This window comes from Diadema antillarum, unplaced genomic scaffold (assembly GCF_040938485.1).
Source record: "Diadema antillarum isolate AM-2024a unplaced genomic scaffold, OU_Dant_1.0 seq00000994_RagTag, whole genome shotgun sequence".
Taxonomy (NCBI): domain Eukaryota; kingdom Metazoa; phylum Echinodermata; class Echinoidea; order Diadematoida; family Diadematidae; genus Diadema; species Diadema antillarum.
Window position 1 is genome coordinate 457990 of NW_027271832.1, and position 27318 is coordinate 485307.

General features: G+C 37.4%; 1 protein-coding gene across 1 annotated transcript in view; it reads left to right on the top strand.

Moving 5' to 3' along the window:
• LOC139742284 (MARVEL domain-containing protein 1-like) overlaps positions 1 to 27318 on the top strand; it is a 41363-nt gene that overhangs the window by 3608 nt on the left and 10437 nt on the right. The window contains exon 2 of the mRNA XM_071652862.1: positions 1078 to 1306. Within this exon, the coding sequence (XP_071508963.1) occupies positions 1145 to 1306 (162 nt within the window). The 5' untranslated portion in view covers positions 1078 to 1144. The remainder of the gene's footprint in view (positions 1 to 1077; positions 1307 to 27318) is intronic.

Here is a 27318-nt window from a genome sequence, read left to right on the forward strand (position 1 = left end):
CTCACCGGAAGAAGAAAACTGTGTATGGCCCTGGATTGCCAAAACCTACTGTAACTAAGAGCTGTTATTTTTGCACACAGGTATTTTCGCGAATGAGGAGGTCACAGACACTTTCGTGAGATGTTATTTTTGCAAAATTGACACCAAGAGTATTGTATAGTATGTGCACAAAGATGTACATACCATACTACACAGTGTGTGGCAATAAATTCGCAAGCTGACTTGCGAAGTTCATGAAAACCAAACCCTCGCCAAAATAATAGCATTTACAGTAGTTTTTTCTGCTACATGTAGTCTAGTTCTATGATGTTACTCTTAACTTTAAAGCTAAAACATAGTGTAAAAGTTTATGCAATCATTTTTGTTCATCTAGCCTGTGTAATAATCTTGTTTGTAGTAAAGATCTTCAGATTATAGATCTGTAGTATTACTCTGATAAATTCTGAATCAAATCCCTCTCATTGAAATATGCTTTCTCCTTCTTTTATATTACATAAAATTGTTCAATGATAATGATCTTTCTCATCTTTATAATAGAAAATTGAGTGATGATTACATTCAGATGCCCACCAAGAAGGCAGTATAGATTATTTTCAAGTTACACTTTATCGTAGATTTCACAAATAATAGTTTGATTTCATTCTATTTTTTATTTCTCTACTGCTTGTAAATGGATTGTCAGCATTTATTATTTTGTGCTTTCTCTTTTAAGATTGTCATTATTATGATTATTATTATAATTATTATTATTTTTATTATTATTGTTATCAAATTATTATTTTTATTATTATAATTATTATTATTATTATCATTATTATCATTATTATTATTATTATTATTATTAAATTATTATTATTAGTATTATTAGTATTATTTCTACCACACTGTCATATGCACATTGCTTTTAGTGAAGAAACCTAAGAGAACTATGCATTTTACATACCGGTACACTTGATACAAATCCTCTTCTTCTGTTTGAACTGAAAGATGCATTTTGTGCTTCCACAGTGAGAGTATAAAAGGCATTATTTTCCTACACTCAAGCTGCTACTGAACATTGTTTTTGCCCATACACAGTGTGCAGAAACAGGGTCTGAAGTTGCAGTTTTTATACAGCGTGGAATAACAAGCTCCATCTGCAACCATGGCTGACCCCTACCCAGCAGAACCAGCTGCCTTTCCCGACTCTCATACAACCACGACACACACGACCAGTACCTACCAGACCACATCAACAAGCATGCAGTGCACTTTCGACAAGGCATATGCCTTGTCACTTCCAGGAATACTCAGGGTTGTGGAGATGGTAAGCAAACCCACAGACTGTAACCAAACAGTCCTGTCTTTAAATCTGTGAAGCTGATCCAGATAACATGAGGGATATTGATCCAAAATTGTAGGACAAGTTACAAGACAGATCATGTACTCTTCTTTTTTCCCCCTTGTATTGTCCAACCAACTTTTTTCTTTTTGCTTACTACAGTAGTCAACCTTGCTTAAGTCAGCCTTGCATAAGTTGAAGATCTTTCAAGTCTCCTTTCAATACTGTTGATTTTAATCCCTCATAAGCTGAATTTTCTTTAAGTCAAAGCTATTTCTTCTTTCCAAATAGATTCAACTAAAGCGAGGTTGACTGTACAATGTACAAGAGGTGAGATCGACTGTCAAATTTGAATATCAAGATGTGCTACAAGTCTTGGATGTAATAACCCCATATACGTCTCCAGCATTTTATTTTCTTTCTTCTTCTTTTTATCTTTCTTTCCTTTTTTGTTTTTCAGAGATAGAAAGCAAAAAATGATTGAAATGAAGTGAAATCCCACCTCTCAACTTGGATATAGCTTTCCTGATACAATACTTGCTATTGTCTATATTGACTCACATATTCAACGTAATCATATTCCTGAGTATGGCACTCTCGACAAAGTCCTCTATTTGAAGGCACTCTTAAACATACATCACTGGCACTCACTAGTAATAGCCATTTCAGTTTCTATGGAAGTTGCTTCTCTGGAGGGAATTTTATATCAAACAATGTACAGTGTATTAAAGATTTCCATCAAGCAGATTTCCATCAAGCTCAAGCTACACTTAACAAAGAAAATTGAAAGTGTTTTTATCACTCTTAGGAAAAAAAAATGCTAAAAGTTAGTGATTTATCACCAAGAAAGGGATTCCTTGCAAATATGAATGTGAATGTATTCCATGCTCATCACACATATTTACTAAAGATGATCCAAAGAGCCTGTTTGTCCGAGTCTCTTAGTACAGTAGAGGGGTTGGAAAACAAGTTTTTCTACCCCTTGTAAGCAGGGCTCCCACTTAAAGGGAAATGAAACCCAAATAGTATGTGGATTGAGTGAATGTAGCAATATTAATACTTTGACACATCAGCAAAGTTTGATTAATATTGGAAATTCCATTGAAAGTTTTTAAGGTTTCAGTGCAGTATAAGTATAAGTCAAGTATAAGTCTAGTGCTCTTTCATTCTGCTAGAAAAATGAAAATATTTTGCTGTCCATATGTGATGCTACATAGTGTTGTAATCTCCGTATTCAGCGATTGCTGCATTAAAATTTTAAAAAAATTCATATCTCTAGAATTGCTTTTCTGATTTTCCTCAAACTTTGCTTAAATGCATTCATCTAGTATTGATAAATTTCCACAGTTAGCATCCGTTTTGAGGTTTCAGCTAAAGTGTGTCCAGATAAAGCAGTTTGTCGTTTCGATTAAGCACTGAAAATAATGCATAAGAAATCTGTTAAATTACATTTAATTACACTTAAATGGGTTCCTGATTATCGTTTGAGCACTCATTGTATCTCCAGCTTTAAGAAAAAAGAAATGAAAGTAATGTGAATCTGACAGTTTTAATTTTGAATTTTGTACAAGGTTATCATATCCCCTTGTGGAGTCATGCTTAATATTTGTTTAAGATGCCCTGAAAAGTTGAAGAATATTATGTTTTCATTTTATGTTTGCCTTTTGTCTCACCTCCCTGGTCTCACAAATTGTGTTCATGCATCAGCTCAGTTGGGCTCATTGAGTATGAAAGACACCAACCCCACTTGGATGCAAGTGCTTAGTAAATTAATCCACTGTGCTGTGCCGCCTCCCATTTAATTTTGCACCCTTTACTCTTAGCAACAGGGTTTCATAGTGTGAGTCTATTACAATTAGTCTTACACCATACAAATCTTTGCAATTAGCATATGACATCAGTTGCCCAGTGGGCCAATATCAGTATTGATAGGCACAAGACCAACAGCCATTAGAGTCCGCGAACAATAACTTGAGCTGAGACAAGGGATTAGGTCCAGTGCAGGGACAAGGTCTAAAGGGATTTCACGCTTTAACAAATCCAATACATCATCTGAATAGTATTGTTTGGCATTGTGTAACTACGGGTATTAATAGATTACCAGTATCTAACTTACATGCATTGACTTGTATGTTAGTTTGTTAGTGTGCAGATGGGTTGTTGCTCATAGGGATGTGGCATCATTGTAATGTGCATCCTACAAGCTTGATTGATAAAAGATTCTTCTCTGAGTATTTGTTTGTTTTGTTTCTACAGTCAACCTACCCTAAATTGCATCCGAAGGGACCGGACAAAATCCTGTAACGTGTGCAAATTTACATAGCTTCAAGTTTTTGTTTTTCTTTTTCTTTTTCTTTTTCGTTCTGCTCAAAGACAAAGAGCAGATACCCTACTGTATATATTTGATATAAAGTATCGGTCTGTACCATCCCGTGAATGTGATGCACAAATTTGGGAATGATCAATGTTACAAGCTGTGTGCATAGAGCAACTCCTCATTCACCAGTAAGTCTAATCACCCAGAGCCTCCTCTTAGTGAGAATGTAAGGAAATTGATTGATGGTACCAATTTGTGGACATGGCTAGCTCAGTGTGGAGAAGCCTGCACTGGTGATGAAGACCAATGATATTTCATTTACATTCGCGAGACGTGATTGAAGGGGACATGTAGGCCAGACCGTAGAATGTGACTGAGTGATTCAGCAACTGGTCGGCAGAGGCGTTTTCACCACCCTACCAAGGGCAGACCAACAAAGTTGTGAATACCTTCCCTATAGATTCTATGCTGCTGGTGTGATTTGACTTCTGTATCTTTTTCCAGGTTGAGTAACACCTCCTTTGGGACATTGAACGGACAGTTTTCACTTTGCAATTATGTAAAATATGGCAATTTTTACTTGTGTAGTTTGACTCCTCTGTCCACACTTCAAAAACACTTGACTGTCACAACATCATAGGGCATTTAGGGCGTGTATTACATTTGTATCATCATCTTCTTCCTGTGTACCGGTATATTATGCAGCATGAAGGACTGATACATGATTTATACACCACATAGCTTAGCGGTACATGGTACTTGAAATGAAGTCTTGTGAAACCAGCTAGAAGTGTCAGATATCTCCTGGATAAAACTTGAGAGATTTTATGCTGCCAGATTTCCACTCATGTAAACTTGTGAGGTTGTGTCCTCATTGACAGCAATCCAAGGAAAATACACTGCAAAGTATTTTGATGTAAGGATGAGTGACTGAATGTAAATACTCTTCTCTTTCTCAGCTGGCACATGCCTACAGCTTATCGAGGCAACCTGGTTAGGCCAACAAGCCAACACAATATGATTTATATTGGTACATAGTATAGCATCTTGGTGTTGATGTTTACTCATACTGCTGGATTGAAAAGATCAATTTAACAATGGTTTTCAGTGTCATACATGTCTGCAGTGACCACCTGCTTATGATGATCACATTTTGTTGTTATTGTTGTTTTTACATTCGATGAGTAGTCATCAGGGAAAGGTTTGACCATAAAAGGATCAGGGGTATTTGAGACTTATGCTAATTGTTTATTGCCAGGGCCATCTTTGATTCTTTTTTATTCAGATCTTCTGAGAACACTTGCTCAAACACACAGCCAAGACATGTTCGCTCAAAATGTTTTGATTTTGCTTTTGTCTCTTTTTTTTTTTTTTCATTTTGTTCAATGCTTGAGATATTTAACAGACTTTTAGTAATGTCCATAGCTATTTGCACATGATTTCATGTGAGAGACAATGGTCATTTGGGCAATTCCGCAGTTAGAGGGACATGACCATAAAATTTCAATTTGTTTTTTTCCTTGATTTTTGTGTTTGACTTTAGAAAGAACACATTGATGATTCAGGAAAAACTATTTCTCAGGGTATATTGACAGTTTTAAGTATTGAATTCAACAATTTTGTACAAGCAATCTCTCAGATTAAATTTCATCAGCAAAATCTCCATAATGGCAAAGATAGCTAGTCAAGTGAAATGCCATTTTCTAGCCACAAATATTGAAATCATTGAGGCAATGTAGTGCTTTCATGGATAGATTAAGTAAAATCAACGTGCATGTCTACGAAATGCAAACATGTGTGCATTTCCCCAACCCTCGTACAGTCATGTAACGTTACTAACCAAAAAGTGAAATTATTTACCTCCAGAGAGTATAAAGTGTCTATGAGTGATAATATTTCAGTTTTTCCTGCTGTGTCCAATGACTAATTAAAATATAGAAATAAGTATTACTAATCATTATAGAAGTTAGAAATAATAGCAGTCAAAATGTGTAACGTTACTAACCATGTGACGTTACTAACCACAGCCTGTGTGTATTGTAACGTTACTAACCATGAAATAGGTGAATAAGACTCCAATGGACTGGTCCTGGTCTGGCAAAATTTTGCCTGACCATAGAGCCGGATGTCAACTACAAGATTATGAGGTCATACAATAGAAAAATATTCACTTTTTTTTAGTAAATAAATTATGCAAATTTACGCATGAAGTTATATTTTCACCTACAACTCCATATAAAAGACTGAAGGATTGCTAAATTTTTGTGTAAGAGTTCTTTAAGACACTTTGAACAATTTTCTTGTAAAAAAATAGCAAAATCAAAATCAGTTTCTTTTGTTTTCTTTTGTTTTGTTAATTTGTTATGTAATTTATTGTTTTTTCGACCTTTTGTTTTCTACTGTTTTTTTTCTCCAAAATTTGTTGCAGGCACTTTTTCAAGCTTATCTACATTAGAATTGATTAATTCCAATGGTCAAATGTTGAAATAATCGAATTTATATCAATTTAACAAAAACACAATTTGCATTTGATTTGCCTTCAATATCATGAATTTGAGCTGTTTTCAGGTCAGCATGCAGTTTTAGAATAGGGTTAAAACAAAAGAAAAAAAGGGGGCACTGTGGATATACTTCTAGATTTCTTTACTAACCAAGTAACACATACATGTGTGGATATGGTCAGCATCTCAATTTAAAAAATCGCTACATTGCTGCAGCATTCGCACCACTAGAAAAGGCTCACAAGGTGCACATTGAGCGGATTTTTTTTTCCACTTCAAATGGGAAGGGGCAATTGATGGAATGTGTGGGCCAGCTGAGCATTTTGTGTAGAAAGTAGTGAACAATCAAGTCCACTTCAAATTTTCTGTCCCAATTTGAAATTGTCATACAGTGGTTTGTCAGGGTTAGTTACAGTTCAGATGCAGCAAACAGACTTTTGTTTTCAGAGCAATGCAGAGATTAGACATTCAAAATGGTCTACAGGAAAAAAAGATACATGTCTCTAGACTTGAATAAACATGAATTCATCTAATATTATTTGAATTCATGTCATATGACTTAAACTACTTTCACAATAATATAAAACATTGCATTATGCTGGATTCCTATACTTGTGCAATGACTACGCACACAACAATTGGCCATACACTGTACATACAGTGTACTACATACCAGAACATTAGTTTTTGCTCTTTGATTTCTTTCCCCTTTCTTTATTAAGGTACTCTTGATAAGGAACACATAAAATGTATGTACTGTTTTGCTCAATAAAACAGGCTACTTTTGTGAATTACATTGTACTGTGAGTCATGATGAACAGTGATCAAGAAAGTTCTGGAACTGTGGATATCACTTGACCCAGTCTTTAAAAGTGGTACTTTTTTTAGTTTGTAATTTATGCAAACTTTTTTTTCTAGTGTTTTTTTAACACCTTGTATACAAGTACAATGGTACTATACTGCATGAGTTTGATGATTGAAATGATAGTTTCATGTCTTATCTGATGTTTCTTAGCTTTAACTTCACATTCTCATGAGGAAACATGTAATGATTTGAGTTAACACACAATTCTGTAATCACTGGACAAACTGTAGCGTTACTAACCGTAACGTTACTAACCATGATTTTTGTACTTAATTTTCAAACAAAATAATAATGAGAAAGGATATTTGGGGTAGATATTGCCCTTAAAGCTAGAAATGAAAAATAAGTGTTGATATATTTCAAGCTATACCAGTTTTAGCAAACTTTTCGTTCAAAGATGCTCATCAATTTTTTATGTCCTTTTATTGTAACGTTACTAACCGGCATTAAAAGCAGACCTTTCTTCTAAAATAGTTCATGAAATGATATCATTCTTTGCTCTGTTCTAGGTCTACACTAGAATGATCTCTGGTGGCATTAATGAGACTTCACATCCACAGATAGAGAAATGAGCCTAATCTAAATCATGAGAAAGTCCCTAAAATGTAATGTTACTAACCGCGGAATTGCCCATTTGTATCTGTCATAGATGCCATAATGTGCTTACCCTCAAATCTTTCCCAATTTTCCTTCAAAATACTGTTCTTGTATGGGTTTGCTTGAATTTGGTAATTTGCTGCCCTGATATAACCTCCTAAATGGCTCAAACCAACATTGTTGAGTTCCGGTCAATTATGTAAAATATGGCAATTTTTACTTGTGTAGTTTGACTCCTCTGTCCACACTTCCTTCAAAACAATTGACTGTCACAACATCATAGGGCATTTAGGGCGTGTATTACATTTGTATCATCATCTTCTTACTGTGTACCGGTATATTATGCAGCATGAAGGACTGATACATGATTTATACACTACATAGCTTAGCGGTACATGGTACTTGAAATGAAGTCTTGTGAAACCAGCTGGAAGTGTCAGATATCTCCTGGATAAAACTTGAGAGATTTTGCGCTGCCAGATTTCCACTCGTAATATAAACTTGTGAGGTTGTGTCCTCATTGACAGCAATCCAAGGAAAATACACTGCAAAGTATTTTGATATAAGGATGAATGACTGAATGTAAATACTCTTCTCTTTCTCAGCTGGCACATGCCTACAGCTTATCGAGGCAACCTGGTTAGGCCAACAAGCCAACACAATATGATTTATATTGGTACATAGTATAGCATCTTGGTGTTAATGTTTACTCATACTGCTGGATTGAAAAGATCAATTCAACAATGGTTTTCAGTGTCATACATGTCTGCAGTGACCACCTGCTTATGATGATCACATTTTGTTGTTATTGTTGTTTTTACATTCGATGAGTAGTCATCAGGGAAAGGTTTGACCATAAAAGGATCAGGGGTATTTGAGACTTATGCTAATTGTTTATTGCCAGGGCCATCTTTGATTCTTTTTTATTCAGATCTTCTGAGAACACTTGCTCAAACACACAGCCAAGACATGTTCGCTCAAAATGTTTTGATTTTGCTTTTGTCTCTTTTTTTTTTTTTTTTTTCATTTTGTTCAATGCTTGAGATATTTAACAGACTTTTAGTAATGTCCATAGCTATTTGCACATGATTTCATGTGAGAGACAATGGTCATTTGGGCAATTCCGCAGTTAGAGGGACATGACCATAAAATTTCAATTTGTTTTTTTCCTTGATTTTTGTGTTTGACTTTAGAAAGAACACATTGATGATTCAGGAAAAACTATTTCTCAGGGTATATTGACAGTTTTAAGTATTGAATTCAACAATTTTGTACAAGCAATCTCTCAGATTAAATTTCATCAGCAAAATCTCCATAATGGCAAAGATAGCTAGTCAAGTGAAATGCCATTTTCTAGCCACAAATATTGAAATCATTGAGGCAATGTAGTGCTTTCATGGATAGATTAAGTAAAATCAACGTGCATGTCTACGAAATGCAAACATGTGTGCATTTCCCCAACCCTCGTACAGTCATGTAACGTTACTAACCAAAAAGTGAAATTATTTACCTCCAGAGAGTATAAAGTGTCTATGAGTGATAATATTTCAGTTTTTCCTGCTGTGTCCAATGACTAATTAAAATATAGAAATAAGTATTACTAATCATTATAGAAGTTAGAAATAATAGCAGTCAAAATGTGTAACGTTACTAACCATGTGACGTTACTAACCACAGCCTGTGTGTATTGTAACGTTACTAACCATGAAATAGGTGAATAAGACTCCAATGGACTGGTCCTGGTCTGGCAAAATTTTGCCTGACCATAGAGCCAGATGTCAACTACAAGATTATGAGGTCATACAATAGAAAAATATTCACTTTTTTTTAGTAAATAAATTATGCAAATTTACGCATGAAGTTATATTTTCACCTACAACTCCATATAAAAGACTGAAGGATTGCTAAATTTTTGTGTAAGAGTTCTTTAAGACACTTTGAACAATTTTCTTGTAAAAAAATAGCAAAATCAAAATCAGTTTCTTTTGTTTTCTTTTGTTTTGTTAATTTGTTATGTAATTTATTGTTTTTTCGACCTTTTGTTTTCTACTGTTTTTTTTTCTCCAAAATTTGTTGCAGGCACTTTTTCAAGCTTATCTACATTAGAATTGATTAATTCCAATGGTCAAATGTTGAAATAATCGAATTTATATCAATTTAACAAAAAACACAATTTGCATTTGATTTGCCTTCAATATCATGAATTTGAGCTGTTTTCAGGTCAGCATGCAGTTTTAGAATAGGGTTAAAACAAAAGAAAAAAAGGGGGCACTGTGGATATACTTCTAGATTTCTTTACTAACCAAGTAACACATACATGTGTGGATATGGTCAGCATCTCAATTTAAAAAATCGCTACATTGCTGCAGCATTCGCACCACTAGAAAAGGCTCACAAGGTGCACATTGAGCGGATTTTTTTTTTCCACTTCAAATGGGAAGGGGCAATTGATGGAATGTGTGGGCCAGCTGAGCATTTTGTGTAGAAAGTAGTGAACAATCAAGTCCACTTCAAATTTTCTGTCCCAATTTGAAATTGTCATACAGTGGTTTGTCAGGGTTAGTTACAGTTCAGATGCAGCAAACAGACTTTTGTTTTCAGAGCAATGCAGAGATTAGACATTCAAAATGGTCTACAGGAAAAAAAGATACATGTCTCTAGACTTGAATAAACATGAATTTATCTAATATTATTTGAATTCATGTCATATGACTTAAACTACTTTCACAATAATATAAAACATTGCATTATGCTGGATTCCTATACTTGTGCAATGACTACGCACACAACAATTGGCCATACACTGTACATACAGTGTACTACATACCAGAACATTAGTTTTTGCTCTTTGATTTCTTTCCCTTTCTTTATTAAGGTACTCTTGATAAGGAACACATAATATGTATGTACTGTTTTGCTCAATAAAACAGGCTACTTTTGTGAATTACATTGTACTGTGAGTCATGATGAACAGTGATCAAGAAAGTTCTGGAACTGTGGATATCACTTGACCCAGTCTTTAAAAGTGGTACTTTTTTTAGTTTGTAATTTATGCAAACTTTTTTTTCTAGTGTTTTTTTAACACCTTGTATACAAGTACAATGGTACTATACTGCATGAGTTTGATGATTGAAATGATAGTTTCATGTCTTATCTGATGTTTCTTAGCTTTAACTTCACATTCTCATGAGGAAACATGTAATGATTTGAGTTAACACACAATTCTGTAATCACTGGACAAACTGTAACGTTACTAACCGTAACGTTACTAACCATGATTTTTGTACTTAATTTTCAAACAAAATAATAATGAGAAAGGATATTTGGGGTAGATATTGCCCTTAAAGCTAGAAATGAAAAATAAGTGTTGATATATTTCAAGCTATACCAGTTTTAGCAAACTTTTCGTTCAAAGATGCTCATCAATTTTTTATGTCCTTTTATTGTAACGTTACTAACCGGCATTAAAAGCAGACCTTTCTTCTAAAGTAGTTCATGAAATGATATCATTCTTTGCTCTGTTCTAGGTCTACACTAGAATGATCTCTGGTGGCATTAATGAGACTTCACATCCACAGATAGAGAAATGAGCCTAATCTAAATCATGAGAAAGTCCCTAAAATGTAATGTTACTAACCGCGGAATTGCCCATTTGTATCTGTCATAGATGCCATAATGTGCTTACCCTCAAATCTTTCCCAATTTTCCTTCAAAATACTGTTCTTGTATGGGTTTGCTTGAATTTGGTAATTTGCTGCCCTGATATAACCTCCTAAATGGCTCAAACCAACATTGTTGAGTTCCAGTCAATTATGTAAAATATGGCAATTTTTACTTTTGTAGTTTGACTCCTCTGTCCACACTTCCTTCAAAACAATTGACTGTCACAACATCATAGGGCATTTAGGACGTGTATTACATTTGTATCATCATCTTCTTACTGTGTACCGGTATATTATGCAGCATGAAGGACTGATACATGATTTATACACCACATAGCTTAGCGGTACATGGTACTTGAAATGAAGTCTTGTGAAACCAGCTGGAAGTGTCAGATATCTCCTGGATAAAACTTGAGAGATTTTGCGCTGCCAGATTTCCACTCGTAATATAAACTTGTGAGGTTGTGTCCTCATTGACAGCAATCCAAGGAAAATACACTGCAAAGTATTTTGATATAAGGATGAATGACTGAATGTAAATACTCTTCTCTTTCTCAGCTGGCACATGCCTACAGCTTATCGAGGCAACCTGGTTAGGCCAACAAGCCAACACAATATGATTTATATTGGTACATAGTATAGCATCTTGGTGTTCATGTAATCATACGGCTGAATTGAAAATATCTATTTAACAACGGCTTTCAGTGTCATACATGTCTGCAGTGACCACCTGCTTATGATGATCACATTTTGTTGTTGTTGTTGTTTCACATGAGTAGTCATCAGAGAAAGATTTGACCATGATAAGGGCATTTGACACTTGGATGCTAACTGTTGAACAGCCAGCCCACTCTGATTCTTTATTCAGGTCTTTTGAGAACACTAGCTTAAAGACATAGCCAAGAAACATGTTCACTCAAATGTTTTGATTTTGCTTTTGTCTTTTTTTTTTTTCTTTCTTTGTTTTGTTCAATGATTAAGATGTTCAACAGTCAGTAGTGTCCATAGCCATTTGTACATAATTTCATGTGAGAGACAATGGTCATTTGTATCTGTTATAGATGCCATGTGAGATCATGTGCTTACCCTCAAATCTTTTTGGATTTTCCTTCGAAATATATCGTTCTTGTGTGGGGTTAGCTTGAATTTGCAAATCTGCTGCCCTGATATGACCTCCTGAATGGCTCAAACCAACATTGTTGAGTTCCGGTATAAAATGAAAATTACCCTCTAAACTCTATACTCCCTATTTCATTCAGCAATACAGTGTATAGTGCTCATATTATGTTTAACATCGACATCCAGATGATGACTGTAGGCCCATTCACACTTATGGTGAAATAAGGTGGTATTTTTCTTTGAGTGTGACTCATGTATTGAAATATCACCCGCTGCACTTTGGTGTTTTTCTCACATGACTTGACACCTTCCTGTCTTCTCAACATAGGAAAATGGATATGGGAAGTGTTGACCTTGGAGAGTTGTACTTTCCGGCCAGAAATACCACAGCATTTCATACGGGGTACCAACTGAACTGTGCCACAGTATCTATTACTGTGGTGTATTTCGCCAATGAGATCAGTGACAACAAACTATTGTTGTACATTAATACCACAGTATTTCCATTGTAAATACGCCTAATTCACCCAAACTCAACATTATTACATTTTTCATCATACATGTAGGAAAAAACCCTTACTACCTTCAAGTGTATATAGTACAGTCTTCAATATGATGGCAGATGCAGAGCCCTTGCTATCTTGAAATTTCCTCTGTGCATACAGTTTAACCTGTTGAGGACAGACTGATTTTGCTACAACACACATTTCCCATAGACGATTGCCCGAGTATACTCGGGACTTGTCCTCAATGGGTTAGGAAAACCCTGCTGACTTGATTAGTTCTTCGTCCATTAGAGCACATTGTGGGATGACTGTATATAATGAGGAACTGACCTCTGCAGTGCACTACAACTTCAATAAAATGTTTGCACAGTGTGTTAATACACAGCTGTACCCTAGCGCTGTGTAAACTTTATTACATAATTATCTGGAATGCTTCTTATCTGGGTTTCATGGTGCAGAAATACATCTGAGCAGTCAAGCACAACCTCAGGGGAAGTCCAAGCAATTTTCATTATTACACATCATGTAGTACATGAATCGGCAGCTTCATGTATGGATTTGTGGATTTTATATCGAGCCTTGAGCAGAGAAACCAATATTCTGAAAAAAAACCCCAAACAAATTACACTGAACAAGGATGATGACTAGGAGGCTCACATAATATTAATGTCAGAAGTATGGCTTAGCATAATTCCATTACAATAGGTACAAGTTCACCTGTGTAGAATTTGTGCATGCTTTTGTTCTGCTTCTGTGAGCCCCTATTCATATTATGGTGAAGCTGCCATGTCATCATCCTTGTTGTTTTGACCTGTTATGAATTTTGCAAACATTCTTACTCCTCATGCCAATCACAATAAATTTTGAAACCCTGTACCTAATATAACCAATTTTTGTTCAAATATAATAGTCTGAAAGTCATCAGGAGGTCTCCTTTAAAGGGACTGTACAGTACTGGTTGAGGTGGAGATTCATGTTTTGAACATTCCTAAGTGAGATAATGAGAAACCTCTTATGAAATATGAAAGAGCATGTAATTTTAAGAAGGATTCAACATTTATTTGATGAAAATTGATTTTCAAATGGCTGAGATATCCAAAAAAGTGATAATAGTAAAAGGTGACAGGCCACGCCTTTTATTAGGATCTCTTTGTTTCACCTTGTTTTGGGATTTCTCAGTCATTTCAAAACTGATTTTCATCAAATAAACTTTTGAGTGGTTTCTGAATATCTCGCAAAATGTTAAAAGCTAAATCCTCACCTCGACCAGAACTGTACATGCCCAGTGAGCTGTTGGAATGAATAGATGAATCATACGGCATGATCTGCAGATAAGGGTTGAAATTTCTAGTTTATGGAAGCCACATGTAATGGAAGTCTTGTATTTCTGAATGTACCATGGCCTACAGTGTATGCTGAATTGCAGTACATACTTGAGCTCTGTTGGAGAATTTGTACTTTTATAGGTCTGGAGCTATTATTAGCACTGAGCTCGCTGCGTGCTGTGCTGTGGGGTGCTGCGCCCTTTCTGGTGTCCAATGTCCTCTTAATTACGTCGTCAGCGGTGTGTAGACGGTAGATCAATGGTAATTGATAGGGCACAGGGTGAGGTAATCATCAGCTGATATGGTCCATTGAAGTATGAAGTGTCTGATCAGTTTGCGTCATAGTTTCAAGACGTCATTTGAATGCAAATCTCTTTATTATGCAAATCTGTATATCAAAATAGCAAGTCAGCCTAAAGTAAGACAATTTACTTAAATAGCATGCAAGTGAGTTGTGAGGAGTAATTCCCGTAATGGTGCAAGACATAATATGCCAGCCTGCGGCCTGTAGTTGAATTTACTTTGTAATGGACTCATCTTTCTATCTTTTTCCAAGTATTGGAAAAGAAACTTGAGAGAGAGAAAAAATACATATAGAAAAGGAGCTTTGGCTGATACTTGTGCACTCATTTCACATGATGTGCACTGTCAGTGTCAGCTGATTGGTCTGATACAAGTTTGTTGTGGTCAAATAGCCCAATCGTTTTATGACGTGGAACAATCACCAGCGAGGTGCTAGTGTACTGCTTAATGGCTGTTTGAAATGAGATTGAGCCAATATTTATGTTCCTCTATGTACACACTCATGTACAGGTATAATGTTTGGGGTTGTTAACATACACATTCATCTACGGTACATAAAATACACCTGTATTTATCATATCTACCAATTTATGTTCATAAATTTGTATGTGCTATGTGACACAAGATACAGTAAGGTGTTAAGACATCTGCTTCTATTGCATTTTTATCATTCAAGATAAAATTCCAAAATATTTGATAATTCCATCATAATCTGAGCTCTTATTAATTGTGTAAAAAGGACTGTTTCTTTTATGTTTATTACCTCCGCCAGGGGAGGAGATTATGTTTTTGTTACCGTTGGTTTGTGTGTTGGTTTGTTTGTTTGTTTGTTAGATAGTTTGTCTGTGTGCAAAATAACTCAAAAAGTAGTCAACGGATTTGGATGAAACTTGCAGGAAAGGTTTAGAATGATACAAGTAACAGATGATTAAATTTTGGTAGTGATCCAAGAATTTTTGGGGAATTTATGAAGGATTTTTGATATTTTGGCAGGTAGGGTCAATGAACTTGGGAGTTCAGGCTGCGCGTATTTGAGGTTTGCATGCGCACACTGAAGTGCATGCTCTAGTTTCTGCTAGGGCGAGGCTCGCCGTGCAGCCGAGGGTTTATGATGTAACAAAGGTTTCTGTATTGGGAAATCGGGCGACTTTCAGCACAAGTACGTATGGGTGGAAATCACTGATATCTCTATGGAAGAACAAGATCAGTGGTGGAAATGAGCTGCATGCTTGGTGGAGGTCTGTGCTCTCAGAATGCCTCTCTAGTTTATCTATTTAATGCATTTTGTAATGAGCTGGAAAGAAAGTTAGAAAGAAATAGCGTGACAGTCTGTTGTCAGGAGAGTCAAATCTGGTTTACGTGTTTGAGCTATTTGATACCCCGTCTGAACAGACCACAGAACTCAGAGTAGCCTCCAGAGAACACCAAGATAAAATAATAATTGTTACTTGACATCTGTTTTGGCCAAACACAGTTGACAACCTCCAGGTAACCTGTGCTGTAGAGGACCATGGGGTACTTATTAAATTTTACCCTAGACCATCTAGGGTAAACTTTGGGTAACCTCTGGAGCTCTGGAGCCCAGCGTGAAAAATTACTTGCGCGAAAAATATCCACTTTTATAGTATATAATAGAGCATTCAAACCCTGGCCTTTGTTCAGGGGCCACTGTCTGTATGGGTGTTAAAGACACACTCCCACACACACCAATTGACCCCTGTGCAAAGTTTAAATTTTGTACAGAGGGTTGAAAATAAAGCAAAATCTGAACCCCATCTTTCCTTAGAAATAAATGTTAGATTTTATTAAACAGATTTATGCTTTCATTTTTAAATTACCTCTAACAAATTGTACACTATTCAGCTACTGTAAAAGTGGAAATTTTTGCGGTGTTGAAATTTTCACGTATTTTGCGCAACCAGAAGCTAGCGTGAAAATAAAAGCGCGCAAATATTTGTACATGCCATATGTGCCAGTAGTTGATGTCCTGATTCTGTGGAATTAAAAACACGCAAAATCCATCTTACCCGGCCGCGCACGAAAAATTACTCACGGGAAAATATCCACTTTTACAGTATTCTTCATATCAATGACCGTGTTTTTCTGATGTATATTTTTTGAACTATTAAGGATCAAAAGTGTGAAATGTTTTTTTTGTAAACACCTACATGTAGTACCTGGAGAAGGCCTTTGAGCATGCTTGTTAAGACGGTACACTCATCATTTCCCTGTGTTTTGAAGATTATCTGTGAAATGCTGCCATGCCTTTCGTCTCTGGAGAATGCACTGAGAATGTCTGAGTAGAGTCTGATTTTAGTGTTTATAATGTCCCAGTACAGTGTATGTGATAGTCACATCGAGTCAGCCAGTGTACCATGCTATGCCAGTGGAAGTGTGACTCAGTTCAATGAAACAATTCTCACAGACAGGAAATGGTGTGTAGGCTTCAATGTCAAGCCAGGTGTGGGACAACTTTTACCTGTTTACTCTCAAAATAAGATGAATTATCACAAGTTCTGTACTCTGTATATTTAGTCAGCATGCAGTACATCAAATTATAAATTCACATTTGGAATCAATTTTGTTTGCTATGCACAAGTTTACATCATGTGGGTGTGTGTGTGTGTGTGTGTGACAATAATGTGACCTTTAGTCCTTCTGGCTTTCCCACGCTTCCTGTTCTACAAGTATGTCCTCAATGCTTTATACACTCTGTTCAAAGTGGATTTATTGCACTAATGGCACTTTTACTAATTCCCATGGATAGATGGCTTAGAAGTTAGAATGTCCTTTGTACAAGAATCAAGCCAGTTGATCAGATTGCACAATATGGATGCACTCCACCAATTTGCTGATGTCAGAACCAGCTTTTGCTAACTTACTCATGTTAGGACATGACTTTGATGACGTCATTCTCACAATTCTCCCTATTTTTCGCTGTGTGCAGTTGGTATCACCAAAAGTAGTTATCACTTATCACTATGCCCTAACAAATGCATTAATTTCTGGTTTTAATATTTTATCGTGTATGTTGTGATCATTTGTAATCTGGCCAAATAAAAGTGCCATGTAACAGAATACTACATAAACTTGTACCTGGTATGTGTATAACAAGCTATCAATGCAGGTGAAATACATGTATATCTTCAAGTTGGACAAAATTGTTCTTTTTCATAGATTTTATCTTCAGTGCCTTTGTTTTAAGATGACCTCCTTTACAGAAACATAATTGAACATAATTGACCCATTTTAGTTTGAAGGTAATATAGAATACATAATTGAACATACACTTATACAATTTATGAAATAGATTCTAGAACTTCTATCCCATAAGATGCTGTGACTGTGATAAAAAAGTCTGCTGCTTCCAGTTGGTACTCCTGTACAGAACACTTGCCAATTAGGCCAAAAAAAAAAAATTGTTGCATTGGCGTAACATGAGATTTTCAAATAGGGTCGGTCGGGCGGATTTTTTTTTTTTTTTTTTTTTTTTTTTTTTTTTTTTTTTTTGCTACCTGCATTTTACGTGTAAAACTTGTGCTCAGCTCAGTAAACGGTTACAACTGCTGCACCGAATGTGCTGTGTTCATCTATTCTACAAATCATTTATGAGGCCGATATTACTGGAATTATACCCCTTCACAGAATTTAAAGATGTTGAAATCCCGAGTAAACTAGGACAGGTGTCTATATGGAAAATGCATGTTGCAGCAAAATCAGCCTGTCCTCAATGGGTTAATGTACCCCACCAGGCAGTGAGTGAAGATGGATTCAGTGGAGTCAACCTTGTCTCCCGATACTATCAGGTCTTTTGCCCATCATATCCTGGGGCGATTTAAGGGCAGAAATGATCATCATATAATCACTGAAAATGGACTTATAACAGTTTTTCTGTGAAGGAGAAATATTAGAGGAAACTGCATAAAGTATAAATGAAATCTGCACAGAATCAGAAGAACTACATGTAAGCATTTGAAAATTCTGCAACTAAATCATACAGATATATATGAACAGCAAAAGGACCCGAAGTAGGAGGGAATATTTTATATGTAATCTTATGAAACACCAACATTCTATGAATGTCCAAACTTCCAAAACAAAAAACAACCCCCCCCCAAAAAAAAAAAGAAAGAAAGAAAGATACAGCACCAAACCAGAGATGTGTTGTTTCTAGGATCCGATTTTTCTTTAAAGTGCATTTTTTAATTTCTTTTTGATAATTTATATGAAAATCCCATTCATTGTAAATATGAAGCATTTGAGGGTGTGAAAAATGTTTGTGAAACTCCTGAACTTCTGCCATTGTGTAAAGAAATTGCAAGCGAATAGTTTATAGAAATCCTTTTATTTTCAAGAATATTATTATGAACAAGATGAACTTGTCTAACTGTACATTCACCTGGTGCATGTATACAGGAGTAGAAATAAGGTATTTCTTCTGGCCATACAAGTATCTCCATACATGTGATTTGATTTGAATAAAAAGAGATAAAGATATTGCCACAAGCAATAGATATTAAAGTAGACATACTTGTGCATGTTTGATAACTCATTGGTACTGTTCATGTCTGTATTATTGAATCTCAGCTCGTTGCCTTTTTTTGGTGTGGTCCATCTTTGCTATCAGTTTCATTTTTGCTCATATAAATTCCAAGATGTCTTGGTTTTGCTCCCCAAATGCCTATTCCCATGAATATGTGAATGTTGTGCTAGGAAATGGTTTCATATTTCCTACTTCATTCCCTCATTTATTCATTTATCTATTTATTCACTCATATAGTACAATGTACAAGGTTGCTATTCATGCTAGTCATGTGGGGGGGGGGGGGATGGGGGGGGGGGGGGCAAAATCACAAGAGATCTTTGTGATCAAGGTGATAGAGAAAAGGAGTGAAAGCTTGCCACCGACACTATGTACATTGTTTTTCCACATACTCACATTACCACCACTCTTTAATTGTACAGTCTGACCACAGGTATCCAGCTGTATCAAGAGCGGCTTGACCGTCCAGTTAACAGAGAAATGTTTAATTGTGTATATTTACATAATTCATAAATATATCTACTGTGACAATGTGTCATTTTTCTTTTCATTTCAAATGATACACTCCGGCTTTGACATGTACCAGAGATGCCAAGTGTTTCAACTGGCTGGAAGCGAGTAGTGAGTACCTGGGAGACTGCACACAACCGAGAGGGGGGGGGGGGGGGGGGGGGGGGTACAGGAGGTGAGTGCCCCTCCCCCACGATAGTTTTTTTTTTTTTTCTTCCATTTTGGGATAAGTAATTGTGCAATTTTTTGTATACCTGTAATGCAATTTTACCATTTTCATCTTTATCATTGCCGGGATGACAAGACCTTGTATCATAAATTTTTTGTGAAAATCACAATGAGGTGATGTCCTATTTCAAATCCTACCTGTCTTACCCCAAAATATGAAAGCCATTATGACATGCTGAAGGAAAGCAGAGACTCCAACTCTCCCACTTTCGACGGGAATTCTCCCGCCGATTTTTGCAGAATCTCCCGTTCTGTCGCTTGAAACGATTTTTTACTTTTTGTCTCGCCCACCGGAGGTGAAGGCGAGACTAAGGGATCCAAATGGCGTCCGTCCGTCGTCCGTCCGTCCGTCGTCCGTCCGTCCGTCGTCCGTCCGTCCGTCGTCCGTCGTCCGTCGTCCGTCCGTCGTCCGTCACAAATGTTAAAGTTTACCTGCAAGACTCTCTTATGATGCATAACTTGGCAACTGTTACAGCAATGGCAGCCACACTTGGGTGATAGAAGCACTAGGGGTATCTTCATGTTATGGTGTTGTCGGAGGTCATGTGATGATGTCAAAGGTCATTTGAGGTCATATATTAAAGAGTATGTGCAAGACTCTCTTTTCTATGTTAAAGTTTACCTGCAAGACTCTCTTTTGACAAATAACTTCACATAAGTTGCTTGGATTACAACCTAACTTGGGTCATAGATGCACTGGGGGTACCTTCATGTTATGGTGCCGTTGGAGGTCACAGGATAAGGTCAAAGGTCATTTGAGGTCATACGTTAAAGTTTACTTGCAAGACTCTTATCACACGTAACTCGACACATGTTGCTACAATGGCAATCAATCTTGGGTGATGGATGCACTGGGGGTACCTTCATGTTATGGTGCCGTAAGAGGTCACATGATAAGGTCAAAGGTCATTTGAGGTCATACGTTAAAGTTTACTTGCAAGACTCTTATCACACGTAACTCAGCACATGTTGCTACAATGGCAATCAAACCTGGGTGATGGTAGATGTCTCTTGGGAAGTTGAAGATAACCACAAGGTCAAAGGTTACAGACAGGGGTCAACGAACTTTTAGGGCCCAATGTTAAAGACCTAATAAAATGGTTTGGGCATTTTTTTCTCAATGATGTAATAATATTAAATGTTAAATTCTAAGTAATTCTATGGTTGTGCGGGGTTTTTTACTGTTCTGAATTTTGTTCTATATTTGTTAACATAATGGATGCAATTTCCTCGGTTTTGAAAAACTTGCTATACTTTCGCCGCATGCGGCGCACTATCACTTCTAAATTGTGATGACGTCTAAGAACGGAGTCGTTCACGACCAGTCTAGCCTGCCGTAGCCAGCGAGCTGGCAAGGCTATTCTAGCGCACTGCAGCGACAGCCAGCCGGCGGCTGCACTGGCTAGCGCTGGCGGGGGAGCGATCTAGCGAGCGGATAGCAGGTGCTGCGCTGCACTATTGTCATTGGCTATTCACCAAAGCCTTTAGACAAAAGAATATTTAATGAACTGTATCAGATTTAATACTGCCAATAATACAGATTACAACTGTGGTACGCTTGGATATCCATTACTCGTGAAATAGGCCCCACCACTGCGTGTCTGTACTAATACTACGGCGACTCGCCTGTTTCAGCCCCACCGTGTGGCGTTCATCTCGGTAGGTAAGCACGGCGGTGGGGCTGCCTTCCACAGTCAATACTCGTGAATGCGGCGAAAATGACTTCATGGCCCTCGACTAATTTAACGGCCAATCTAACCATAAATACAACCCTACCTATATAACCCTAAACCCTAGGAGGACCTACCCTTGGCAATTGCTTGCTATAAATGAACGGGTACGGTGCACGCGCACTGCGGTGGGCCTATTTCAAGATAGCCCCACCACCACTGCGTGTCTGTACTAATACTACGGCGACTCGCCTGCTTTATAGGCCTAGACCTACTCGTGAATCCAGTCCCACCATGGCATTCATCGGTAGATAAGCACGGCGTTTGGGCTTCCTTCCACAGTATGATTTTTAGCATAAAACAAAAACTACTCGACCAAAATTGACGATCATTCTTGGTATCGTTTTTTTTAGAAAATAGCGCATCTAAATTACTGATAACAAATATTGCAGAAACTGACTATGGGAAACAGGTTAGGCCTTTTTTTTTTTGGAGCCACGACCCACCCTGTAACAACATATCCCCCTAACCGTTAGGCGTTAGAGTGTAGCCTCTGTATACTACTACCAAAGATTCTGCTATTACTACTTACTAGTCTACTAGACCTAGTGTCGTAGTGGTAATAGTACTACTACTAGTAGTAGTACTAGTAGACTACTACTACTAGTAGACTACTATAACTACTAGTAGACTGCTACTAGATCTACTACTAGACTACTATTAGACTACTATTAGACTACTATTAGACTACTATTAGACTACTTCTACTTAACTTGTAAGCGCCGGCCGACGGGCCAGGCCACGACCGGGACGCTCCCGCTTGCTTGCTGCGGCCGGAGTAGCCGCTCACTTTGTGAGCGAGCTGGGCCTGTTCTTCTAATCTACTTACTAGACAAACAGTTACAACTTACAATGTCAATCATGTAGAAAACAGTATATCCTTTTTAACGTTAAACTATATGGGGGCATACCAGACATACCACTCTGTATTTCCAGGCGATCGTTTCCGTGAGGTATATTCTCGGGCTTGGTGCCATGTTCATACGCTCTTGCACTGGCAGCGGGGGAGATGCAGCCCCAAGATAACGTTCTGGTTCATCGGCTGCCTCTCCCTCCCCATCTTCCCCTTCAACTTCATGTCCCTCCTCTTCTTCTCCGCTATCGTCAGAGCTGCAGTCTTCATCATCATCATCAATGTCGAAGTTTACCCATATAGGGGAAGACATTATGCTCGAGGTACCAGGTATCTGTGCAAGCTAACTTAGTGATAATGTATGTGGTAATGCATACATGTCGACAGTCAGTGGGTCGACCGGGAGCGCACATCCCGCGGGGCCCGGGCCTGGCCGGGCTAGCTGTCGTGTACGCGCGTGTACCAAGCTAGTAATCTGAGTGCTTGTGCTGAGCGGCGTCTGCTAACTGAGCACAACTCCGTGCTTATACGTCATCAATCGGTTCAGGGGTGTTGGTCACGTGACTATCTTTTTCGCAAAAGCTGCAACGGGGTCCTCCAAAAATGTGATATTTGGGGGAGTTTCTAGAAGCGATAAAAACCGGAACAACACTGACAACATATTTACATTGATAATCATGACATATATTTTACATTTCTTTTGCATATTAAAACATTTTGCAAGCATTTTATTAGGTCTTTAAGTTTTTAGGACGCATTTCGTTTATAGCTCCTAACTTTTGATCCCTTTGTCCATTTGTGACCAAACTTGGATGGAAGATGTCCCTTGGGGAGGTGAAGGTCGTCACAAGGTCAAAGGTCACAGACAGGGGTCAACAAACTTTTAGGACCCAATGTTATGTTCTTAGGGCGCGTTTTGATTGTGGCTCATAACTTTTGATTCCTATGTCTGTTTGTGACCAAACTTGGACAGTAGATGTCCCTTGGGGAGTTAAAGGTCATCACAAGGTCAAAGGTCACAGAAAGGGGTCAACAAATGTTTAGGGCCCAATGTTAAGTTTTTATGGCGCGTTTCGATTATGGCTCATTACTTTTGATCCCTTTGTCCGTTTGTGACCAAACTTGGATGGTAAATGTCCCTTAGGGTGTTGAAGGTCACCACAAGGTCAAAGGTCATAAGCAGGTCAATTAACTTCTGGGAGTGATAAAAAATATTAATTCCTTGTGCGCGAATGGGCGAGACACAATTTGGCGATTGCCTTGTTTAGAATTTCATTGTATGTTGATAAATAATCCTTAAATAGCGCGAGAGAGCATTGTAGAACCCTAGACTGCAAAGGACTTTGCGCTCGTGATGTGCGCTTTGCGTACATCAAGTTGGAGTCTCCCGTTTGCTAGGGGTTTCAGGCGGAGAATCTCCAGATCAGAGGGTGCTTTGGGTTGGAGTCTCTGGGAAAGGCAATTCCATTGTTTTCAATTGTGCTTTGGATGCCATGTTTTTTCACTCTCTGAACATTTTGACGTATTTGAAGTTTGAGGTTTTGTCCCCCCAACAGCAATATAAAACACTACCTAAAGTACCATACACCCACATTTGAAAGTGCTCAGCCGCAAGTCTAGCCAACAGGATGCGTGTAATGATGGTCTCACCCTGTATGCCCATGATCATTGTTGTTCACTTAGCAGATTGGATGGCACTGTGACCTTCTCAAGCAATCAAATCATACCCCTGTTTGGCCTTCTTCGTGGCAAGATGCCATTAGCATAGAGTATTTCACTGTCTACACTTTTTTTTAATGAATTTCATGCTCTGCTGAACTAAGGAAAAGATGGTACGAGGTAACATGTTGATATCGTAGGAGATATCATACAGGAACATTGTCATCCATAAAGTCATAAATAGTAAAATTCACTGAGATCAGCCCTGTACAGAAAAAAATAAGATAACATGAAAGCGAACCAATACAAATATTACTCTTTTTAAGATGCTTTCTCATTAACTTTTCTTTCAATTTGTTCAGATGTTATAATACATTTAATGAATAATCACCTGATGGTTATCATGCTGTCATAAGCAAATGAAACCATCATTCTTTGAGATTTACACATCTGTGTAAGTACATGAATTACATTGTAGGGAGATGGATGTACAGGCAAACATATCAATAGCAGTAAATTGATAATGGATAGACTGATGTAGAGTGACGGAAATACACACACACACACACACACGCACACACACACACACACACACACACACACACACACACACACACACACAACGTTTCTTTGGCATGATCTAGCATAGTGGTGGTTCTGTTGTGGAGATAAGATGAAAAGTCAGAACAATGTGGAAGACACAGAACATCAAAGTGATTCCTTCTATTTGGGACGTCAGCCAAATCCCACAATATTGTAACATTGGCTGGTGTACTAACACGTTTTGCTGAACTACTCTACACAAATTTATAGAATTCATGAGTGAAACCTTTCCTTGTTTGTGAACTGACAGGTTTTTGTTTTTGCACTTAAATGTGTTTACATGTCCCATAAACACTCTCAGGAAGTTTTCTTTATTGGTAATTCCACAATGCACTTAATAGTGGTGGTCGCAAACATAACATTCACGCATATTTAATGCACTTCGCATTTAGTAGTAGTGTCAGCGTTTTATGCTATGCCCAAGAGGATACGTACGTGTACTGTGAATCAAGAATTTTTTGTGTGCCTGATATTTTCCTGAATTTCATGAGGAGCCAAGATTTGCAAAAGTTAAATGCACACAAAAGTTCATGTCTGGAAGATGCATTACAGTATACGCCGAATATTTCGCAAGGTTTTTATTTTCGGGAATTTCGTGAGACAGGTGCTATTCGCGAAATCAAAGACACACGAAATTATTGACTCTGATCCCTATGTGAATGTGACCTACGCGTGTACACTTCTCCGTTCAGTACAGGACTCTACAATCGTGAATTTAACCACTCACAAAATTGTTGGGAATTCTCGATTCGCGAAAATTTAGACTCGCGAAATATATGGCGCATACAGTACATTGAATGCCAGTCACTCATTCCCGGAAGTTTAATGCTCAAGAAAGATCCATCACCTCCAATTTGCCAAAGTTTTGTGCTGCTAATGCTTCTGGTTTCATAGTGCTTCAAAAAAGGAGAAACTAATGGATAGTTTCATCTTGTAGGCTATACAATCTTACAATATGCATTGATTGCTGGTATATCAGATTTCAACTAGAATCTGTGTGTCTTGAGAAGCTTCATCAGGTTTAGGAGAGCAAACCAGACACATACACAAAAGGCCAAATGTACCAAGCCCAACAATCACTTTATTATGGTGAGACTCCCCTGAAATTTAGACTACTCGAGTATGTTAACGTGATGGTACATTACCAGTTTACTTAGTGCTAGTCATGGGCCAGACGAATTTGAATTCTTGTGCATGGTCAAAAAACAAACAACAAAATGATGATAATAATATGAAATAGATTTATGTAAGTAGTGTGTGTGTGTGTGTGTGTGTGTGTGTTGGGGGGGGGGGGAGGGTGGATTTAACTTAGTGGCAATAGAACGGACCAGGTATCATATTGGCCAATATGTTTGACAGGTCTAATAATTTGGTTGAAATGATGGATTCTGCTTTTAAATTATTATGCGCAGCTTTTCTGTGTAACTCCATTTTATACCCCATTTCCCCTCTTTATTAGATTTGTTTTCTTGTATTGTTATTTCTTTCTTCTTTTACCATGTTCAAATACAAATTTACACTTTTTAGGTATTCAAAAAAAAAAGAAAAAAAAGAACAGGTGTGGAGATGGAAGAAGAGCATACTGTATGTCTATGTCTTCAAAATTGGTTCAAGATGTCTTCTTGCCTTTTTAGGACTTTTTCACATGATTATATTTGTAAAAGGTATACCTACAAATGTATGAGTGTACATTGTACATGTAGTGTCAGATATTTTCAGCCTAGACCCTGAAAGTTTGGTTCATGTGTCACATGGCTGGTATCGGTCCAAGAGAACATGTGCTGGCCTCTTAGGTACATCTCTTTATAAGGACAAGTTCACCTTCATATACACGTGGATTGAGTGAAGGCATCAATATTAGTAAACACATCAGTGAAAGTTTGGGGAAAATCGGACAATCCGTTCAAAAGTTATTAAGTTTTTTAAAGTATCTGTGCAGTCACTGTTGGATGAGAAGACTACCACAGTGGATGATGTCACATGCGTACAACAATATAGGAAAATAAGGAGAATGTCACAAAACTGTACTTTTTAAATAAAGTGCACATTTTTTTGCCTTACTAGGAATACTACTGGTGTATGTTAAGGGTAATATCATTCCCCATTCTTAAAAAAAAAAAAAGGACTGTTCTTTTGTTCTGCAAGAAAAGTGAAAATTTGTTGAATTTTCTTTCTTCGGTCTTTATATCGTTGTACACATGTGACATCATGCACTGTAGTAGTCTTCTCATCCAGCAGTGATTGTGAGGATACTTTAAAAATTCTTAACTTTTGAACGGATTGTCTGATTTTCCTCAAACTTTCACTGATGTGTCCTACTGATATTACTGCATTCACAAAACCCACATGTCCTTTTGTAGATGACATCCAGTCAAGGCTTCTGAATTTTCTTAGATTTTCTCTGCAGATTGTGACAAGATATTTGCTTGCCAGTGTGTTATTTTCCTGCAATGTTGTGGAGGGCTGTCGGTACATAATACTGTACATTTGCTGTGTGATTCTCACCTTGTCGTAATTTTAAGCCATTAGTTTCACTGTCGTCGTTAATGTGCCTTTGGACTGAAGAAAGTACTCTTGTTGATGAAATTAAAGGACAAGTCCACCTTCATAGACGTGTGGGTTGAGGGAATGCAGCAATATTTAGTAGAACACATCAGTGAGAGTTTGAGCAAAATC